Source organism: Xyrauchen texanus, chromosome 4 (genome assembly GCF_025860055.1).
Source record: "Xyrauchen texanus isolate HMW12.3.18 chromosome 4, RBS_HiC_50CHRs, whole genome shotgun sequence".
Classification (NCBI taxonomy): Eukaryota; Metazoa; Chordata; class Actinopteri; order Cypriniformes; family Catostomidae; genus Xyrauchen; species Xyrauchen texanus.
In genome coordinates this window covers 26,751,326-26,768,280 of record NC_068279.1, presented here as the reverse complement: position 1 = coordinate 26,768,280, position 16,955 = coordinate 26,751,326, and the positions used below count along the sequence as shown (strand labels likewise).

The window sequence follows — 16,955 nt, the reverse complement described above, 5'->3', positions numbered from 1 at the left end:
CTTTTTTCCTCCTTTAATAATTTATGTAAACTCAGCAAAAAAATAAATGTCCTCCAAATCGATCCCACTCCAGAGTACAGGCCTCAGTGTAACGCTCATTCCTTCGACGATAAACGCGAGTCCGAGCCTGGTGAGACAAAACCACGACTCATCAGTGAAGAGCACTTTTTGCCAGTCCTGTCTGGTCCAGCGTAGGTGGGTTTGTGCTCGTAGGCGACATTGTTGCTGGTGGTGTCTGGTAAGGACCTGCCTTACAACAGGCCTACAAGCCCTCAGTCCAGCCTCTCTCAGCCTATAGCGGACAGTCTGAGCACTGATGAAGGAATTGTGCGTTCCTGGTGTAACTAGGGCAGTTGTTGATGCCATCCTGTACATGTCCTGCAGGTGTGATATTCGGATGTACCAATCCTGTGCAGGTGTTGTTACACATGGTCTGCCACTGTGAGGATGATCAGCTCTCCTTCCTGTCACCTTGTAGTGCTGTATTAGGTGTCTCACAGTATGGACATTGCAATCTATTGCCCTGGCCACATCTGCAGTCCTCATGCCTCCATGCAGCATCCTTAAGGCACTTTCACACAGATGAGCAGGGACCCTGGGCAACTTTCTTTTGGTGTTTTTCAGAGTCAGTAGAAAGGACTCTTTAGTGTCCTAAGTTTTTATAACTGTGACCATATTTGCCTACCGTCTGTAAGATGTTAGTGTCTTAATGACCGTTCCACAGGTGCATGTTCATTAATTGTTTGTCGTTTATTGAACAACCATGGAAATCATTGTTTAAACCATTTACAATAAAGATCTGTAAAGTTATTTAGATTTTTACAAAATTATCTTTACAGTGTCCTGAAAAAGGAAGTTTCTTTTTCTGCTGAGTTTATCTAGTCTTTGATCAGTTGTGTAAAGTGCGCACTAACACGACAGAAAATTAGGAACTGCTGGATGAACTGTTTACTGTAAACATTTTATACAACTATTTGATAAGAGTGTGTAAGGATGGACCTTACTTGGAGTAGTTCCATATATTTTTTTTCTTCAGTAGGTGGTACTGTTGTTTAAATTGTTTTTAATCATTCCGCTGATGAAACAATGCAAGAAATCTTTAAAAAAAAAAAAAAAAGGTTCAGTACTTTAAAAATTATAAAACAAGTTTTGATCTTTGATTTGATCTACAGAACCTTCATAAACTTTATGCGATTAAATAGACTGTAAATCTATCCCTTACAGCCTTGTTTTCATTCCCTTCAAAAATGAAATATTGCATTACACTAGGTTAAGAATTTAAAAACAATCTACATTTGTCTCTTTTTCTCCCTTGTTGAAAAGACCATTGCTGGTCACCAGCTTGTTTTGTGTTTTGGATACTAGTGTGCTCGTGTCCCCACCAGACTTCTTAACCAGCAAGCCTCCCTTGGTCATACCAGCACCAAACCAGTACTAATCAGAAAAAAACAGCTTGGACCACCATTCATGCTGTCCTTTTTTACTCTTTTTGTCTCCTTTATCTCACTCACTCCGTCTCTCTCCTTTTTTTCAGCTCAGAGAAAGAGCAGTTAGCTGAAGAAGAGGAAGATGACTTGAAGGAAGTGTTGGATCTGAGGAAGATCGCAGTACAGCTGCTACAACAAGAACAACAGAACAGGTGATATGCATGCAAAATCACTCATAATCATAGTCCATAAAGCATGTCCAAAATATTGTGTATGTGCAGATAAAGGCTCACTGTCTTCAGTTTTTCAGGACCAGTGTAGAGGCGTAAATCATTGGCAAGCTATAGGGCTAGTTTATCCCAAAATAAAAATTCTGTCATCATACTGAACTGTATACTCGCACTCATTTTGTTCCGTCACTTCCAACATATGTCTAACGTGTCCATTTGTGTTCTACGGAAGAAATAATGTCATACGGGTTAGGACTGACATGAGGGTGAGTAAACATTATTTTCATTAATGGGTGAACACCCTTTAAAGTGGCTCAATGCCAAATTTGGTGGCAAGTGTCTGCATTAAAACTGTTTTAAACATTTGTCTGTTCAGAACCACCAATAGAAACAGAATTAAGGGGTAAAATAACTTATAATCAGAGGCAGCTCTGCTTCTTTTTTCTGTGTAAATGGCACGTCAGATTGACCTTAAATTTTGTTGTTTAGCTCCCTCCTATTTGGTTTTCTGCATGTGATAAATTGTGTCCCATTATTGTGATTCCTTTGTTAATACATTTATTCGCTTTAATTATAGAAGTAATGATGCAGAACTTAGTTGGTTGTTTTCTTTAAGATGCTGTGAAATAGACTTGTGCAGCCTTCTTGTCCCTTGTGGTTAAACTGATCTTAAAGTTCCCACACATGTTTGTTTGCACTGTGTAAATGCATGTTATAAGCAGGTTTCACACAAGGTCCTTGAAGTGCTTAAAGTGCATGAATATAGCTTTTAGAAATACCTGGAAAATCGGCTTGTTTTGTTGAAAGTGCTTAAAAGTGCTTTAAATTAAAAAGAAACATTGCAGTTAGCATTTCTGAGAAACAACTGACTTTTCACACATATTTGATGATAATCATAATATCCCCCATACACAGAGCACAGACATCGCTGTAAATTGGAAGTGGCTATTTGATCGGCATGAAAAGCTCACCCCATTTTCATTGAATAATGTCTATTTTAAAGGGATAGTTCCCAAAATGAAAATTCTCTCATCATTTCTCATTCCTCATGCTGTCCCAGATGTGTGTGTGACTTTCTACTGCAGAACACAAACAAAGATTTTTAAAGAATATCTCAGCTTTTTTGGTCCATTAAATGCAAGTGAATGGTGGGCAGAACTTTCCAAAAAGCATATTAAGGCAGAATAAAAGTTATCTATACGTCTCCGGGGTTAAATCCATGTCTTCAGAAGTGATATGTTAGGTAGTTTTAATATATATATAATTTTTATTGAAGCAACAATGTTATCCAAAACCTGTATCACCCATGTTAAAAACGAATTGCCCCCTTAAACTTAATTGCTAGTCATGCCACCTTTAGCAGCAACAACTGCAACCAAATGCTTCCGATAACTTCCGATCAGTCTTTCACAACGTTGTGGTGGAATTTTGGCCCACTCTTCTTTGCAGAACTGCTTTAGTTCAGCCACATTGGAGGGTTTTTGAGTATGAACTGCCTGTTTAAGGTTCTGCCACAGCATCTCAATCAAGTAAGTACTTTGACTAGGCCTCTCCAAAACTTAAATTTAGCTTCTTTTGAGCCATTCAGAGGTGGACTTACTCCTATGCTTTGAATCATTGTCTTGCTGCATAATCCAGTTGAGCTTGAACTTCAACTCACGGACTGATGACCGGACATTCTCTTTAGGATTTTCTGGTAGAGCACAGTATTCATGTTTCCCTCAATTATTGCTAGTCACTGAAGCAGTAAAGCATCCCCACACCATCACACTACCACCACCATGCTTGACCATTGGTATGATGTTCTTTTTGTGGAATTCTGTGTTTGATTTACGCCAGATGAAACGGGATCCCTGTCTTCCACTTTCGACTTGTCAGTCCACAGAAAATTCTCCCAAAAGGTTTGAGGATCATCAGGGTGTGTTTTGACAAAATTCAGACGAGCCTTTATGTTCCTCTGGGTTAGCAGTGGTTTTTCATCTCGCCACTCTTCCTTGGATGTCATTTTTGGTCAGTGTCTTTCAGATAGTGGAGTCATGAATAGTGACCTTTATTGATGCAAGTGAGGCCTGCAGTTACATGGATGTTGTCCTTGGCTTTTTTGTGACTTCCTGGATGAGTCTTTGCTGTACTCTTGGAGCAATTTTGGAAGGTCAGCCACTTCTGGGAAGGTTCACTACTGTGCCAACTTTTCTCCATTTGGAGACAATGGATTTCACTGTGGAACTTTGGAGTCCCAGAGCCTTTGAAATAGCTTTGTATATCTTCCCAGACTGATGTATTTCAATCAAATTTTTCCTCATAATTTCTAAAATTTCTTTAGACCTAGCATACAGTATAATGACTATAATAATAATACTCAATGTGTACCCAATAAGGCCATCTCAGATAACTTGCGCTCTCTCGTAACAGATGTGGAGCAAGTGACTGAGAAAACAATATCACTCTTTCAATTAATAGGGTTTAGTTTGGATTTCTGTCTCAATTTTCATAATTGTGCTCGTTAGCAAAATAATGTAATTGTTGATATGGGTAAGCATTTAGAGAAGGGCGCTCCTTCGCCCACGTTGTGGAAGGAAATCATTACAGTCAATTACCTCAGACTATTAAACAGAGTTTTGTATGTTAACATCTTGAAAATGTATATTCTCAAATGTCTCTCTCGTTCAAAACATCAGAATGATTGGTTCATATCAGTCGTTCTGAAAGATATCTTTTAGTTTTATCAGCTTTTAATCCCCACACTGAAAACGTATTTGTATTGCCGGCAATTATATCACACCATTTGTTACAAATTCATGGTCCTGCCTTTTGTCTGTGTGTGGAAGCAGGATTAGCATCGTTACGCCTAGCAAGGCTGAAAATCCTGACATATATAGATGATTGGTTAATCATAGCCAATTCAAGGGAGAAAGTATTGCAAGACACACACCTAGTGCTCTCGCATCTCTCTGGGTTTCAGAATTAATTTGAGCAAGAGCAATTTCATTCTGTCCCAGAATGTAACTTTTCTGGGACTGGTGCTGAATTCCACTGCTATGCGCACTCGTCTGTCAGAAGAGAGCATTCTATCTCAAATTAATTGTATCTCACAGTTAAAAGAGGGAGTGAGTGTGCAGTATTGCATTTCCCTCAGACTACAGGGCCTTATGGCATCAGCAATCCAGATTGTGCCTGTAACGTTCATCAGTGATCGGGGGAATGGAGGACGTGGGAGTCGGGAGTCAGTGGTGCAGTCCACGTAAGTCCAATTTTTTTCCTGAATTTTAACTTCAATAGCTTAGGTTGAAATTCCCTCCTAGGGTGCCACCCAGGAGGGAAGGACAGTGAATGGGACGTGGCCGACCGAACTACACTTAGCTCACATAAATTATCTGGAGCTCCTCACACTTTGGAAGGCTCTAAGACACTTTCTGTCCCGCCTTTAAGGGCATCATGTTCTAGTACGTTGCGACAATACTACAGCCGTAGCGCACATCAATCGCCAAGGAGGGATTTGCTCCCCTCAGCTTCACTGCCTAGCCCTCAAAATGTTTGTATGGAGCAGTCAGCACTTCCTGTCCTTACGTGCAACTCATGTTCTCTGTGTTTTAATCTTGGGTGTGGATCTCCTATTGAGGGGAAAACCTCTCCACCTCTCCAACTCCACCCTCAAATAGTGTACCTGATATAGGATAGGTTCGGTCAGGCTTTCGTCGATCTCTTTGCCTTGTGCGAAATGCCCATTGTCCTACGTTCTTCTCGCTAAAGGACAAGGACTCTTACACCCCTCGGTGTAGACGCACTAGCACACCCATGGCCCAATGTGCTGCTCTATGCCTTTCCCACTCAGCTTGATTTTTTCCACTCTAGCCAGAGTAAGGGAGCAGAGCTTGACACTAATTCTCATAGCGCACAGATGGCCAAAAGCTCCGTGGCAGGCAGAGACAATTCTTGCTTTACACCCAGCCATGCCCGCTCCCGTTACGCACAGACATCTTGTCTCAGGCGAACTGCGAAATATACCACCCTCACACAGACAGGGTGGCATTATGGGCCTGGCCTGTGAGAGGTCCGACCTGAACACATTAGAACTTCCCCCCAGGGTCGTTGCCACCATACAATATGCCAGGGCCTCATCCATGAGGTCTTTGTATGTCTGTAAGTGGCAAGCGTTTTAAAAAAGGTGTAATACACATCAATTGGTGTCATATCAGTGTTCAGTCACTGACATACTATGCTTTCTACAAAACCTTCTGGACAAGGGCAAATCCTTTTCTACCATCAAGGTTTACCTGGCAGCCATTTATGCTAGCCACGTTGGATTTAGTGACACAACAGTTGACAGCACCCTGTCATTCGTAGATACAGGAATGGTGCTCGCCGTTCTGTGCCAGTTACGAGTGGGACCTCTCTATAGTGTTGGAGACTCTGTCACAGCAGCCTTTCGAGCCCTTGTAGAATATTCCTTTAAAGTTGCTGTCTTATGAAACAGCTTTACTCCTGGCGCTGGCATCAGCTGGGCATGTCAGTGATCTACATGCCTTATCTGTTCATTTTTTATGTACAAGATTTTCCCCAGGCATGGAGAAGGTTTATCCAGCCTTTATGCATAAGTTCTTCCCTAAATTCACAGGGGAGGTGTTAGATCTCAGCGCTTTCCACCCACCTCCTTTCACCTCTCTGGAACATGAGAGGCTGAATGCTTTGTGCACTGTTCGTGCGCTCCATTGTAATTCTCATAGCACTGAGAATATCAGAAAGATCAACCAGATCTTTGTCTCATGGGCTTCCCCTCACATGGGTAAACCTATATTAAAACAACACCTTTCCCATTGGCTTGTGGAAGTGATATATTTGGCATATAGTTCTAATGGGCTCCAAACAGGAGATGAAGAAAGAGAACAATTCTGTACCTATTTTGTAACCCCAGTTCTCTGAAACATCGAGTGGAGAGATCTACCAAGCTTGCCCCGCTTGCTTCATGAGAAGCGAATATGCTTACTAAGGAAAGTAGCGTGTACAAATCCTTTTATGTCCTCAGGTAAGGGCGGGGCCTTATAGTGGCATTGGACATGCACTCATGTCTGTTCAAGCCAGACTTGGTGTAATTTGATGCTTCTGCAGTGGTCAGGGGCGTATGCCCTTCCCATAGGAGGATCTCTCCACTCAATTTTTCAGAGAACTGGGGTTACAGAATAGGTAACCCATAATTTTCAGCTGTTGCAGAGCAGTTCATAATCATTAGGACATAATGGAAATCTATGACAAGTGATCACTAATGATCAGCTATTGATGATGATGATGTAGTGTTGAGGAAATATGACAATTTTTAAGTTTAATTGCATATATTGTAATACGTTGTAGTGTATTGTAGGAGTGCATCTTTTATTTCCATTATCTTTATTTAATTCAATTTGGACTTGTGTAGCTTCTGTCTGGCCCTCCACATAACAGGATGGAAGAACATAATGTAGACTACCGGTTTTAAAAACTATTGGTAGAATAATTGCCATTCTTTCAACACATCATCTTATCAGCAAAATCCAATATTGGTTGACCTCAATATTGTATTTATTTATAAAATGGTACATAAACCAATTTTAATGTGATATATTTGTGGAAAACATCTGATAGGGTTCCTACAGATCCTGGACATCCTTGAAAATTCTTGAATTTTAATGTAGTGTTTGAAAAGTGCTTGGATTTTGGATAAAGTGCTTGAAACCTCTTGAAATTGTAATTGCATTGCTTTCATAATAATTCACTATCTTACTGAATAGTTCACTTTTTAGATAAAATAAGCCTAATTGCTTTTGCATAAAACGAAAACAACTCCACACCAGTCTGCGTGTGTGGCTATAGTGTGATCTGCCAGTCTTTTTTGATGTGCGCCCTCTGATGGAACAGAGTGGGAGATGTCAACATGCCGGGAGGTTGCCGCTTTAATGAGTGTTGTCTTGAGAACGAAAAATACAAATGATGGTTAAAACAAGGACCAAATCCTCGAGTAGCCTCCTGTAAAGTCTGCAAAAATGATGTGCAGCTTTTCACTATGGGAGAGTCTGCGCTTTCGAGACATGTGAAAGGTAAGATGTAGGGAATTTTCGATTAGGCCAATTAAGTTTTAGCTTGCTGGCAAATTTGCTAATGATAGTCGATTTTCGGGAGGCGGAGGGATGTGAAAAAGTTTGTTCAGTGCATGCACTCACTGACTGAATTCTGCACCCTCATGAATTCTCTCATCATAAACAACAAAGTGCAGATACGATGTAAAAAAGAGATTAATTTAGCAGATTAGACAGTTAGATTCAGTGATTATAACGGAAGTTTATGCGAGAGTGCATAGTTAGCTCGCGCTAGACTGAAGTCTTTCGTTTCAGTGATGGGGAACGTTCGTTGCTCACTTTCTGTATTTCTAAATTTGCGAAAATGTCCGGGATTCAACTTAAGTTGCATTATGATGTGCATCAGGTCTAATACTTCATTGTGTGTGTGTGTGTGTGTGCGCTTATTTACAAAGCTTAAACCCCTCTTTGTAAGTCCCGCCTTCTCGCACACCAGTTGGTCGATTATAAGAGGCTTGCAGCAACTATTGGCCAAATTCCTGCCTGTCAATCTCGCCGGGAATGCGCAAAGCAATGTTGTGTTTAGCATCAAACAGTTGCTTGGCAGCAGCAAATTAAAGCTGATTGGAAACGATGCCCAAACGAACGTTTACGATGCTTTCGTCCAGGTGGAGATCCGTGGGAAGCAGAAAGCATGACATGTTAACCTGGCACTTAAGTGTCAGTTGCTAATAAAGGTGCAAGTGATTTAGAAGCACACATTAGCAATGTAAAGCATAAAGGGACAGCAAAAGGGACTACTTTTTGCGACCAGGTAAAATTGTTATCACATTGCTTCATTTTCCATGGCCATTCAAAATAATAGTAAATGAAGACACACTCATGGCATCAATTATTTTAGTTCATGGACATTCAAAAGAATGTTGGAAATTTTTATTTATATTTTATAATTTGTATTTAAGGTTAGATGCATAAGGAGTTTTGATTCTGATGGTTTAAGTTCATAAGTTCATTTGATGACAGGTGTCAGACATTTAGTGCCACCAAATAATTTTCTACATTCACACACAGTAATTTCGACTCACATTTGCTTGCACGCTAGAGACCTGTTTTCACATTGTTGCATGATTTATTTTTCAGCAAATAAGCTCAAACGTGCTAACAGTGTCTAATGTGACATAAAAAAGCACCTTGAGATTGAGCAGTGCAATTGCACATATACTTACCCACAATGCTCCAGACACAACCAAATGCTCCTCTTGCATACCGTGACGCGATGGAGGTGGTGTTTTCAAGTTAAACAGTTATATCATATCTAGCATTCCCATCTCAACCGGTAAGCCATTTATTCAATATGAATATGATTAATAAAACATGTAAAAACATGTAAAAATATCTCAAAATCCAATGGCCTTCGAGAGCTGCAAAAGAAAAGGAAAGAATTTATTGAAACTGAAGTTATTTGTCTTGTGATTATATGAGTGATTTTTTATATTGGCTCATCCAGGTTATATAGTATGCCAAGTCTACTTAGACAGGTGATACATTTTGAGCCATGAAACATGTTTTCCTTTTAATTTGTCACCCTTCCGTAGAATGCTATAACAAATGCTATCATGTTTTTTTTAATAGCACAATAACATCAGATTTAATGTGATGAAGTATGTATATGGATGTAAACATATAATTTACCACAGTTGTAAGGTGCTGGAAAAGCTTGAAAATTCACCTTGAAAATGCTTGAAAGTGCTTGAATTTGAAAAAGGTGTAAGAACCCTGTGTGAGTATTTGAAACTTTTTTAGATTGTGTTTTTAGTGGGTTTGCTTTGGGATGGGGTTACAGTATTAATTTTATCGGTTCAGGTCTTGAAAAACTCTGCAGCAACCCTGGTATCCATTATATACATTACCTCAATAATTAGTGTAACAACAGTAATGCATGTTTTTTTTACTCCATAAAACTAAACAATATTTGGAAAAGATTTTGAATCTTCTTACAGTTGTGCACTCTTCTGTTCACAATGCATCTCACATTTATTTCTTATCCACAATTACGTTTTTGAACCAGTGAATGCAACCTAAACCCAGGTGTCTTTTTTTATTCTCCCCTGTATAGTGCAAATTATCCCACCTTTAATATTTTCATCTTTAGCATATTTTGGAAAATAATTATGAATAAAAAATAATTATTAAGACAAAATTAAGCCTTCCTACTCCATTTATAAAGTGTCATTAATTTTTAAGCAACTGCCCCTCAAAATATTTGTGTGCTTCCATACCCACACCTATCATATCATTTCTGAAGACATGGATTTAACCACTGGAGTCATATTGATTACTTTTATGCTGGCTTTATATGCTTTTTTCAAAGTTCTAGCCACCATTCACTTGCATTATATGAACCAACAAAGCTGAGATATCCTTCTTAAAATGTTTGTTTGTGTTCAGCAGAAGAAAGTCATACACATCTGGGATGAAATGAGGGTGAGTAAATTATGAATTTTCTCTTTAAATGAGAATTTTCATTTTTTTGGCAGAATATCCCTTTAATATTCTTTTCTGTTCTTAATGAAAAAGAATCAGTTTTTGATGAAAAAGAAAAAAGAAACATTAACTGTTATCACACATAGCTCAGATGCGAATGTGATACAGAAACTGTGAGACTTCTCTCTTTGCACTCAACCGAGTCACTTTGAGGTTTGGGATGCTCACTGAACTGCCACTTTTCTTAAAAAAGGTTAAAAAATTAGCAACTGGTAAACAAATTAATGTAAACTTAACAATATTTGTAAATTGTACAAATACTTTCCACAATGGCAGCTGATATCATTATTATATATGCAATTTCATGACATCATATAAATTGATAGAATGTGTAATTTATGCATAAAAAATGCTAAAATGTGATTTATAATAATGATGAAAAACTAATTATAAAATATGCACTTTCGTATACTGTAAATGTTACTTTTCCTGGCTGGTTACGTGCTTTATAGATTTTTTTAATGGTCCATTTGTGCTGTGTTGGAATTACTGTGATTACGAGTTTCTGACTAAATACAGTTTACATCACTCGTAATGTAGGGGTGTAAAGTAACGAATTAAAAATACTCATGTTACTGTAATTAACTACTTTTTCCCAAGAATTGTACTTTAAGTAGTTTAAAAATTAAACAGCTGTGTGCTGTTTGATTGAGAGGCGGCTAATGTTTGAGCACTAATGTGCTAAATGATCAAATACACTTTATTGCCTCAACAAGACGGGCATTGGCGGAATTATAATGTAAATGCAGTCGTTTATGTCTAAAGTGAATTTAAACAGTGGGACAAATAGCGTATTTGCATCAAAATGTTGGACTTTGTAACCAAATTGAGCACTGTCTAGTAGACTATGTCATATAAAGTCTATTAATAAAACATTACCAAGGAAATGAGAAAACCACTCACTAATTTTGGCTGAATATCTTGAGTAGCTTTTAAAATAATTAATGTAATAGTGAACAGTGCCATTTTTAATAATAATATTTGTTTTACACATATTGTTTTTTTTTTTAATAATATGAGAATTAATGTAGAGAGAGTGTGTTAATTGGTATAATAAATTACCAGGAAGAGATGATAAAATAATTGATAATTATGCTTAGCCTTTATAAAGATCAACATTTGCAGAGCAGAACATTCCAGTCACAGTCACAAACCTCAGAAAATTGTTCATCATGCATGAAAATGAGAACACAACTGTGACGAGGCAGGCAAAGAATGAGGATCTAAGTGTAGCTTTATTAAAATAAACAAGAAAACTCAGAATAAAGAAAAACACAGGGAACCTAGCACAGAGCATAACAAAACATGCAAGAACTGACAAATAAACTGGGGGAAACAAGGGCTTAAATGCACAAGAGAACAAACAAGGGAACGAGGAACACATGGGGAAACAATCAGGGGAAAACCAATCATAAAATGAATCAACAAAAACATAACAGGAAACAGGAACTAAACAAGAACTTCAACATAAAAGCACAAAAACAAAAGACAACAGGGAATGTGACAACTATTTCTGGGCTTAAAAGATACAAGAACTAAATCATTGTGGAACATTGTATCTCAAAAGAAGGACAATGTGGTCCCCCATGTGCTACTTAAAGAAATAATTCACACAAAAATTGTAATTCTCTTATCATTTACTCTCCCTCATGCCATCTGTCTATGACTTTCTTTCTTCAGAACACAAATTAAGAGATTTTTACAAGAATATTTCAGCTCTGTTGGTCCATTTAATGTAATTCAATGTGTGCCAAAATGTTGATGCTCCAAAAAGCACATAAAAGCAGCATAAAAGTAATACATACAACTCCAGTGGTTTAATCCATGACTTCAGAAATGATATGACAGGTGTGGGTGAGAAACAGATCAATATTTAAGTCCATGTTTGCTAGAAATTCTTCTCTCTGCCCAGTAGGTGGTGATATGTTTGATGAATGTGAATCACCAAAAACACAAGAAGTGAAATTTAAAGTGGAGATTGACTGAGCACCGAGAAGAATTAATAGAAAAATTGAATTAAATATTGATCTGTTTCCCATCTATCATATCACTTCTGAAGACATGGATTAAACCACTGGAGGCTTGATGGATTAGACTACATTTATGCTGATTTATGTGATTTGTGGAGCTTCAATATTTTAGCACCGATTCACATTCATTGTATGGACCAAAAGAGCAAGAGAGATATTCTTCTAAAAATCTTAATTTGTGTTCTGCAGAAGAAAGTCATACACATCCGGGATGGCATGAGGGTGAGTAAATGATGAGAGAATTTAAACTTTTGGGTGAATCTTTCCTTTTTAAGCATGATGTAGCCACTGTTCCAAACAACTTTTCCCATGCCTGCTCTACTTCTGTTGTGCAGGACATGACGTGCCAAGTCATTCTGCTTATTTAGCATCTTTTTGCATTCCTTGCATTTTTTGAACATGTTTTATGCACAAAAATAAATTTATGGAAATTATGACCCTACACATAAACTGATTTTAATGTAATTGTTTCATACATTACGATTTAAAATGGTGATCAGTGTATTGAAAATACCTTTTTCATTTTTTCATTTCTGTTATCATGTCTCCCTTTTGTTTTTTGGAATCAGATTCATGTAGTGTTTATCATAGATAAGTGATGCATTTTCAAATTTGGCATACAGTGTTCATTATAATGGGGCATAGGTTTTGCAACTTGGTACTCAATACTCACTACTCATGAGTACTTTTAAATGAGCTACTCTTTTACTCTTACTTTGAGTAGTTTTTAGGACAGCTACTTTTACTGTACTCACACAAATTTTTTTTGGGAAGTAACAGTACTTCTACTTGAGTATGATTTTTCCAGTACTCTTTCCATCCCTGCTCATAATACAAATTGGACACTAGCATGACGTCATTGTAAATAAGAAATTGGTGCTGGTAAAAGTATGCCTGTATGAAATTTGTATAAATAGCACTGCAGATGCGCGCTTTTGTGCAATGTTGAACATTGCTTGCCACTTATTTACAGTATCACAAAGGTTTTGTCCAGCATTTTTTTTTATGTATGCATATTTCATATTTCTCAATAACCAGAATTATAAATATAATAAAACATATTGATCCAAAATTGTTTAAGAAAGACTCACAATGCATTTGTGACAATGCTTCTTCAGGCTCTATATTATAAATGTAGAAGTATACTTCCAATAAAGCTTCTCTTCTCCTCTGCACTACTTTTTTTTTTCTCTTGGGTCTCTTCCCAAAACCTAAAATGAGTCTCCTCTCTTTCTCACCTCCATTTATTACATTAGTATTGTCTCATGTTTCTGGATGAAAACCAGATGTAGCAGTTGTATCTCTTTCTTCTCATACATGCAGTCTGTTCACCAGTGCTTCTGAGACAGAGAGAGGAGTGTCAGGTCCATTTAATATTAGGATCAGACCCTCTCCGTTCACTAACAATTGAATCACCATATTCCTCCCTGTCTTTTCCTTCCATCTCCTTCTCCATCACTTCCTGCTTTGCCACCTAATCCTGGGATCTCAATGGTACACTTATGAAACATGACTCTCAGGAGGCGGTCCCTAATTTGCAGGGCAGAGAGTCTAATACACCGTAGAAGAGCAGCGGGGAGAGCTCACAGGTAGAAGGAGATGTGTGTCCTTATGTGTCTTTTTTGTAGTTGGACTATACATGTCCAATCTATATGGTCATGTGTGTTTATGTGCCTGTTGGGTGTTAGTAAGAATGCATGTTTTGATGATATCTTTTTACCTAGATTTGGCTACTTTTTTGATAGAAATCAAGTGTGTGTTGCATTTTGCTGTGTTGCCTTGTAATTTTAAATCCATGTTTAAAGCTTCTGCTATATTGAGAGAAGCATGGCATGAGATTGCATGTGTAGATGTCTTGACAATATTACATGAACGCTGTCCATTAGTATGCCACAGTTTCCCACATTCATTTCGGCGAAGACTATTTATGTGCATGTGTGGAAACGGCCTCCTTCTGGATGTCTTGGCTCAGATTTAATATACTGTAAATTACTTTCTTAGGAAAATTATTTAAATTCTAAGCCAGAAGCGGCTTCATCTGGCCAAAAAAAGTGTTTTTCAAATCCATAATTGCAAGTGATGAAATTAGAACCGGTTGTTCAAACTGGATAGTCAATATCCGGTGTATCTATAACGATACACTGGAATGACATACACTGTAAAAAGTGGTAACCTGTAATTGTTACCTTGAGGATGTACTTCTACATGATCTAACCCCCCATTCCATTTGAGGGAAACCAATTCAATTAGATTTTAACTCATGAAACACTTTCTTTTTTTCTCTCTTTTTTTTTTTTGTTTTTTATTAAATACAATTCTTGAGAACTGGTTGCAGTACATAGCCTGTCTGAAATCAATTAAATCATTTACTATTTACTGTATGAATGTATGTGTTAAAATATCCCATAGATTTGCATTGAAGTAGGGACCAGAACCTTATCTAGGACAGAAAATTAGAGACTTGGGTGTGGTCCCTTTTGACTTGGGGCTGGAAGCATCCACCCAAAACACCTTAGTAGCTACCTTGGATAGGGTTGCCAGCTGTCTAGGGATTTCCTGTACTTTGGCCGAATTCAGGACATTCTGAATGGGGTGCCTACACTTGAGGGATTAGTAAATGCTGTACAAAAAATATTGTTTATTGTTGGTTCATGGTATCTGTTAACAAATAAAACCTTACTGAAAAGATAGAAATAGTGCTATCTCGAGCCTTTCCAGGAGAGACACAGTTTGTTTGTTTACATATAGTTGTGAGCATTTAACAGAACACTACGGTACACTGGTGCAATAACATGACCCAAAATTCCTTTGTTGCGAGGATGGAACTGTTCCAGAAGTTGTGTTCTCAAGCATCTGTCCTTGTTAAACAATAAAACTTGCTCTGCCCTGCTTGTTTAAAAGACTGCAGATGCAGGTCTCTTATATAGTCTCCTGCAGAGTCAGATACAATGACAGTTGAATAAATTAGTTGATGTGCCAGGTGAAATGTTATTAAATATTTTATGGTTGTTCTGATCTTACAGATTTCTCAGTCATTCAGGAAGCAGCAGCAAACAGAGATCCCCATCTCAGACTGGCAGAAGGTAATATGATGAATACACACATACAAATTTATATAAACACCTTTTCTTTGACTCCCTCTGTCTCTCTCTCTCTCTCTCTCTCTCTCTCTCTCTCTCTGTCACACACACACACACACACACACACACACACACACTCAAACAAATCTATAATAATAGTTCTGCTTTGTAATATTTTCATTAATAAGATTTAAGAGATAGTTCAACCCAAAACTCACCCTCATGCTGTTCCAAACCAGTATGACTTACTTTCTTCAATGAAACACAAAGGAAGACATTAGGGACTGACAGTCTGTCACAGTTCACTTTTATTGTAAGGAAAAAGCCCAAAGGACATTTTTTCTTTTTATGGATAAAAGATGCAATGAATATGAATGATGACTGAGGCTTTTAGTTACTAACGTTCTGCTTAATTATTTGCTTTAGTGCACCACTGAAGAAAGAAAGTCTGGGTTTGTAGCAACATGAGAGTGAGTAAATGATGACAGAATTTTGGGGTGAACTATTTGATTGTGCACAACATGTGCAAGTGAGTAGTGAAATTTTGTTGATTGAACTCATTATATTTAGTGTCTTTTTTGCATGGGCTTTTTATTAGTTTTACAGACTTCACTGGAAAAGTTTATCTCACAAACTAAAAAGTGGTCTGAACTGTCATGTTAGTCCTGCATTCTTTGCATTGCAGGAAGGTCTCTTCTTGAGAGACAGGGCTGCAAGCATAATAGTGTGGTTAGGAGTCACATACAGTGGTGGCCAATAATATTGGCACCCTCAGTAAATATGAGCAAAGAAGGCTGTGAAAAATGTCTTTATTGTTTTTCCTTCTGATCTTTCATTCAACATGTTCTCAAAAATATATCCTATCAAACAATTGCAAACATAACATAAGTTTTTTTCAAAAAACTAATATTTTTGTCAAATATATGTGTGGCACAATTATTGGCACCCAAAGTATCTTTTTAAGGGATCTGAGACCATTCCTATATACAGAATCTCTCCAGATCCTTCACATTCCAAGGTCCACATGGTGGACTCTCCTCTTCAGTTCACTCCACAGGTTTTCTATGGGGTTCAGGTCAGGAGAATGAGATGGCCATGGCAGAACCTTGATTTTGTTGTCAGCTTTCTGGCTGAGGCAGTCTGGTTTTTATTTTTTATCTGTTGGTATATAATAGAGTCCATGATGCCATGTATCCGAACAAGATGTACAGTACCTTATTCACCCACCACCATACACTCACCTAAAGGATTATTAGGAACACCATACTAATACTGTGTTTGACCCCCTTTCACATTCAGAACTGCCTTAATTCTATGTGGCATTGATTCAGCAAGGTGCTGAAAGCATTCTTTAGAAATGTTGGCCCATATTGATAGGATAGCATCTTGCAGTTGATGGAGATTTGTGGGATGCACATCCAGGGCACGAAGCTCCTGTTCCACCACATCCCAAAGATGCTCTATTGGGTTGAGATCTGGTGACTGTGGGGGCCATTTTAGTACAGTGAACTCATTGTCATGTTCAAGAAACCAATTTGAAATGATTCGAGCTTTGTGACATGGTGCATTATCCTGCTGGAAGTAGCCATCAGAGGAT

The 16,955-nt window shown here is 37.9% G+C and overlaps 1 protein-coding gene across 4 annotated transcripts in view; it reads left to right on the top strand.

Moving 5' to 3' along the window:
* The window catches only part of LOC127639143 (leucine-rich repeat and calponin homology domain-containing protein 2-like), a 127,158-nt gene that overhangs the window by 63,100 nt on the left and 47,103 nt on the right, over positions 1-16,955 (top strand). For all 4 annotated transcript variants that reach the window (XR_007969933.1, XM_052121035.1, XM_052121027.1 and 1 more), the window contains 3 exons: positions 1,535-1,639; positions 13,799-13,867; positions 15,302-15,361. Coding sequence is in view for 3 of the 4 variants with exons in the window: in XM_052121035.1 (XP_051976995.1) it covers positions 1,535-1,639; positions 13,799-13,867; positions 15,302-15,361 (234 nt within the window). In the remaining variant the exon portion in view is untranslated. The remainder of the gene's footprint in view (positions 1-1,534; positions 1,640-13,798; positions 13,868-15,301; positions 15,362-16,955) is intronic.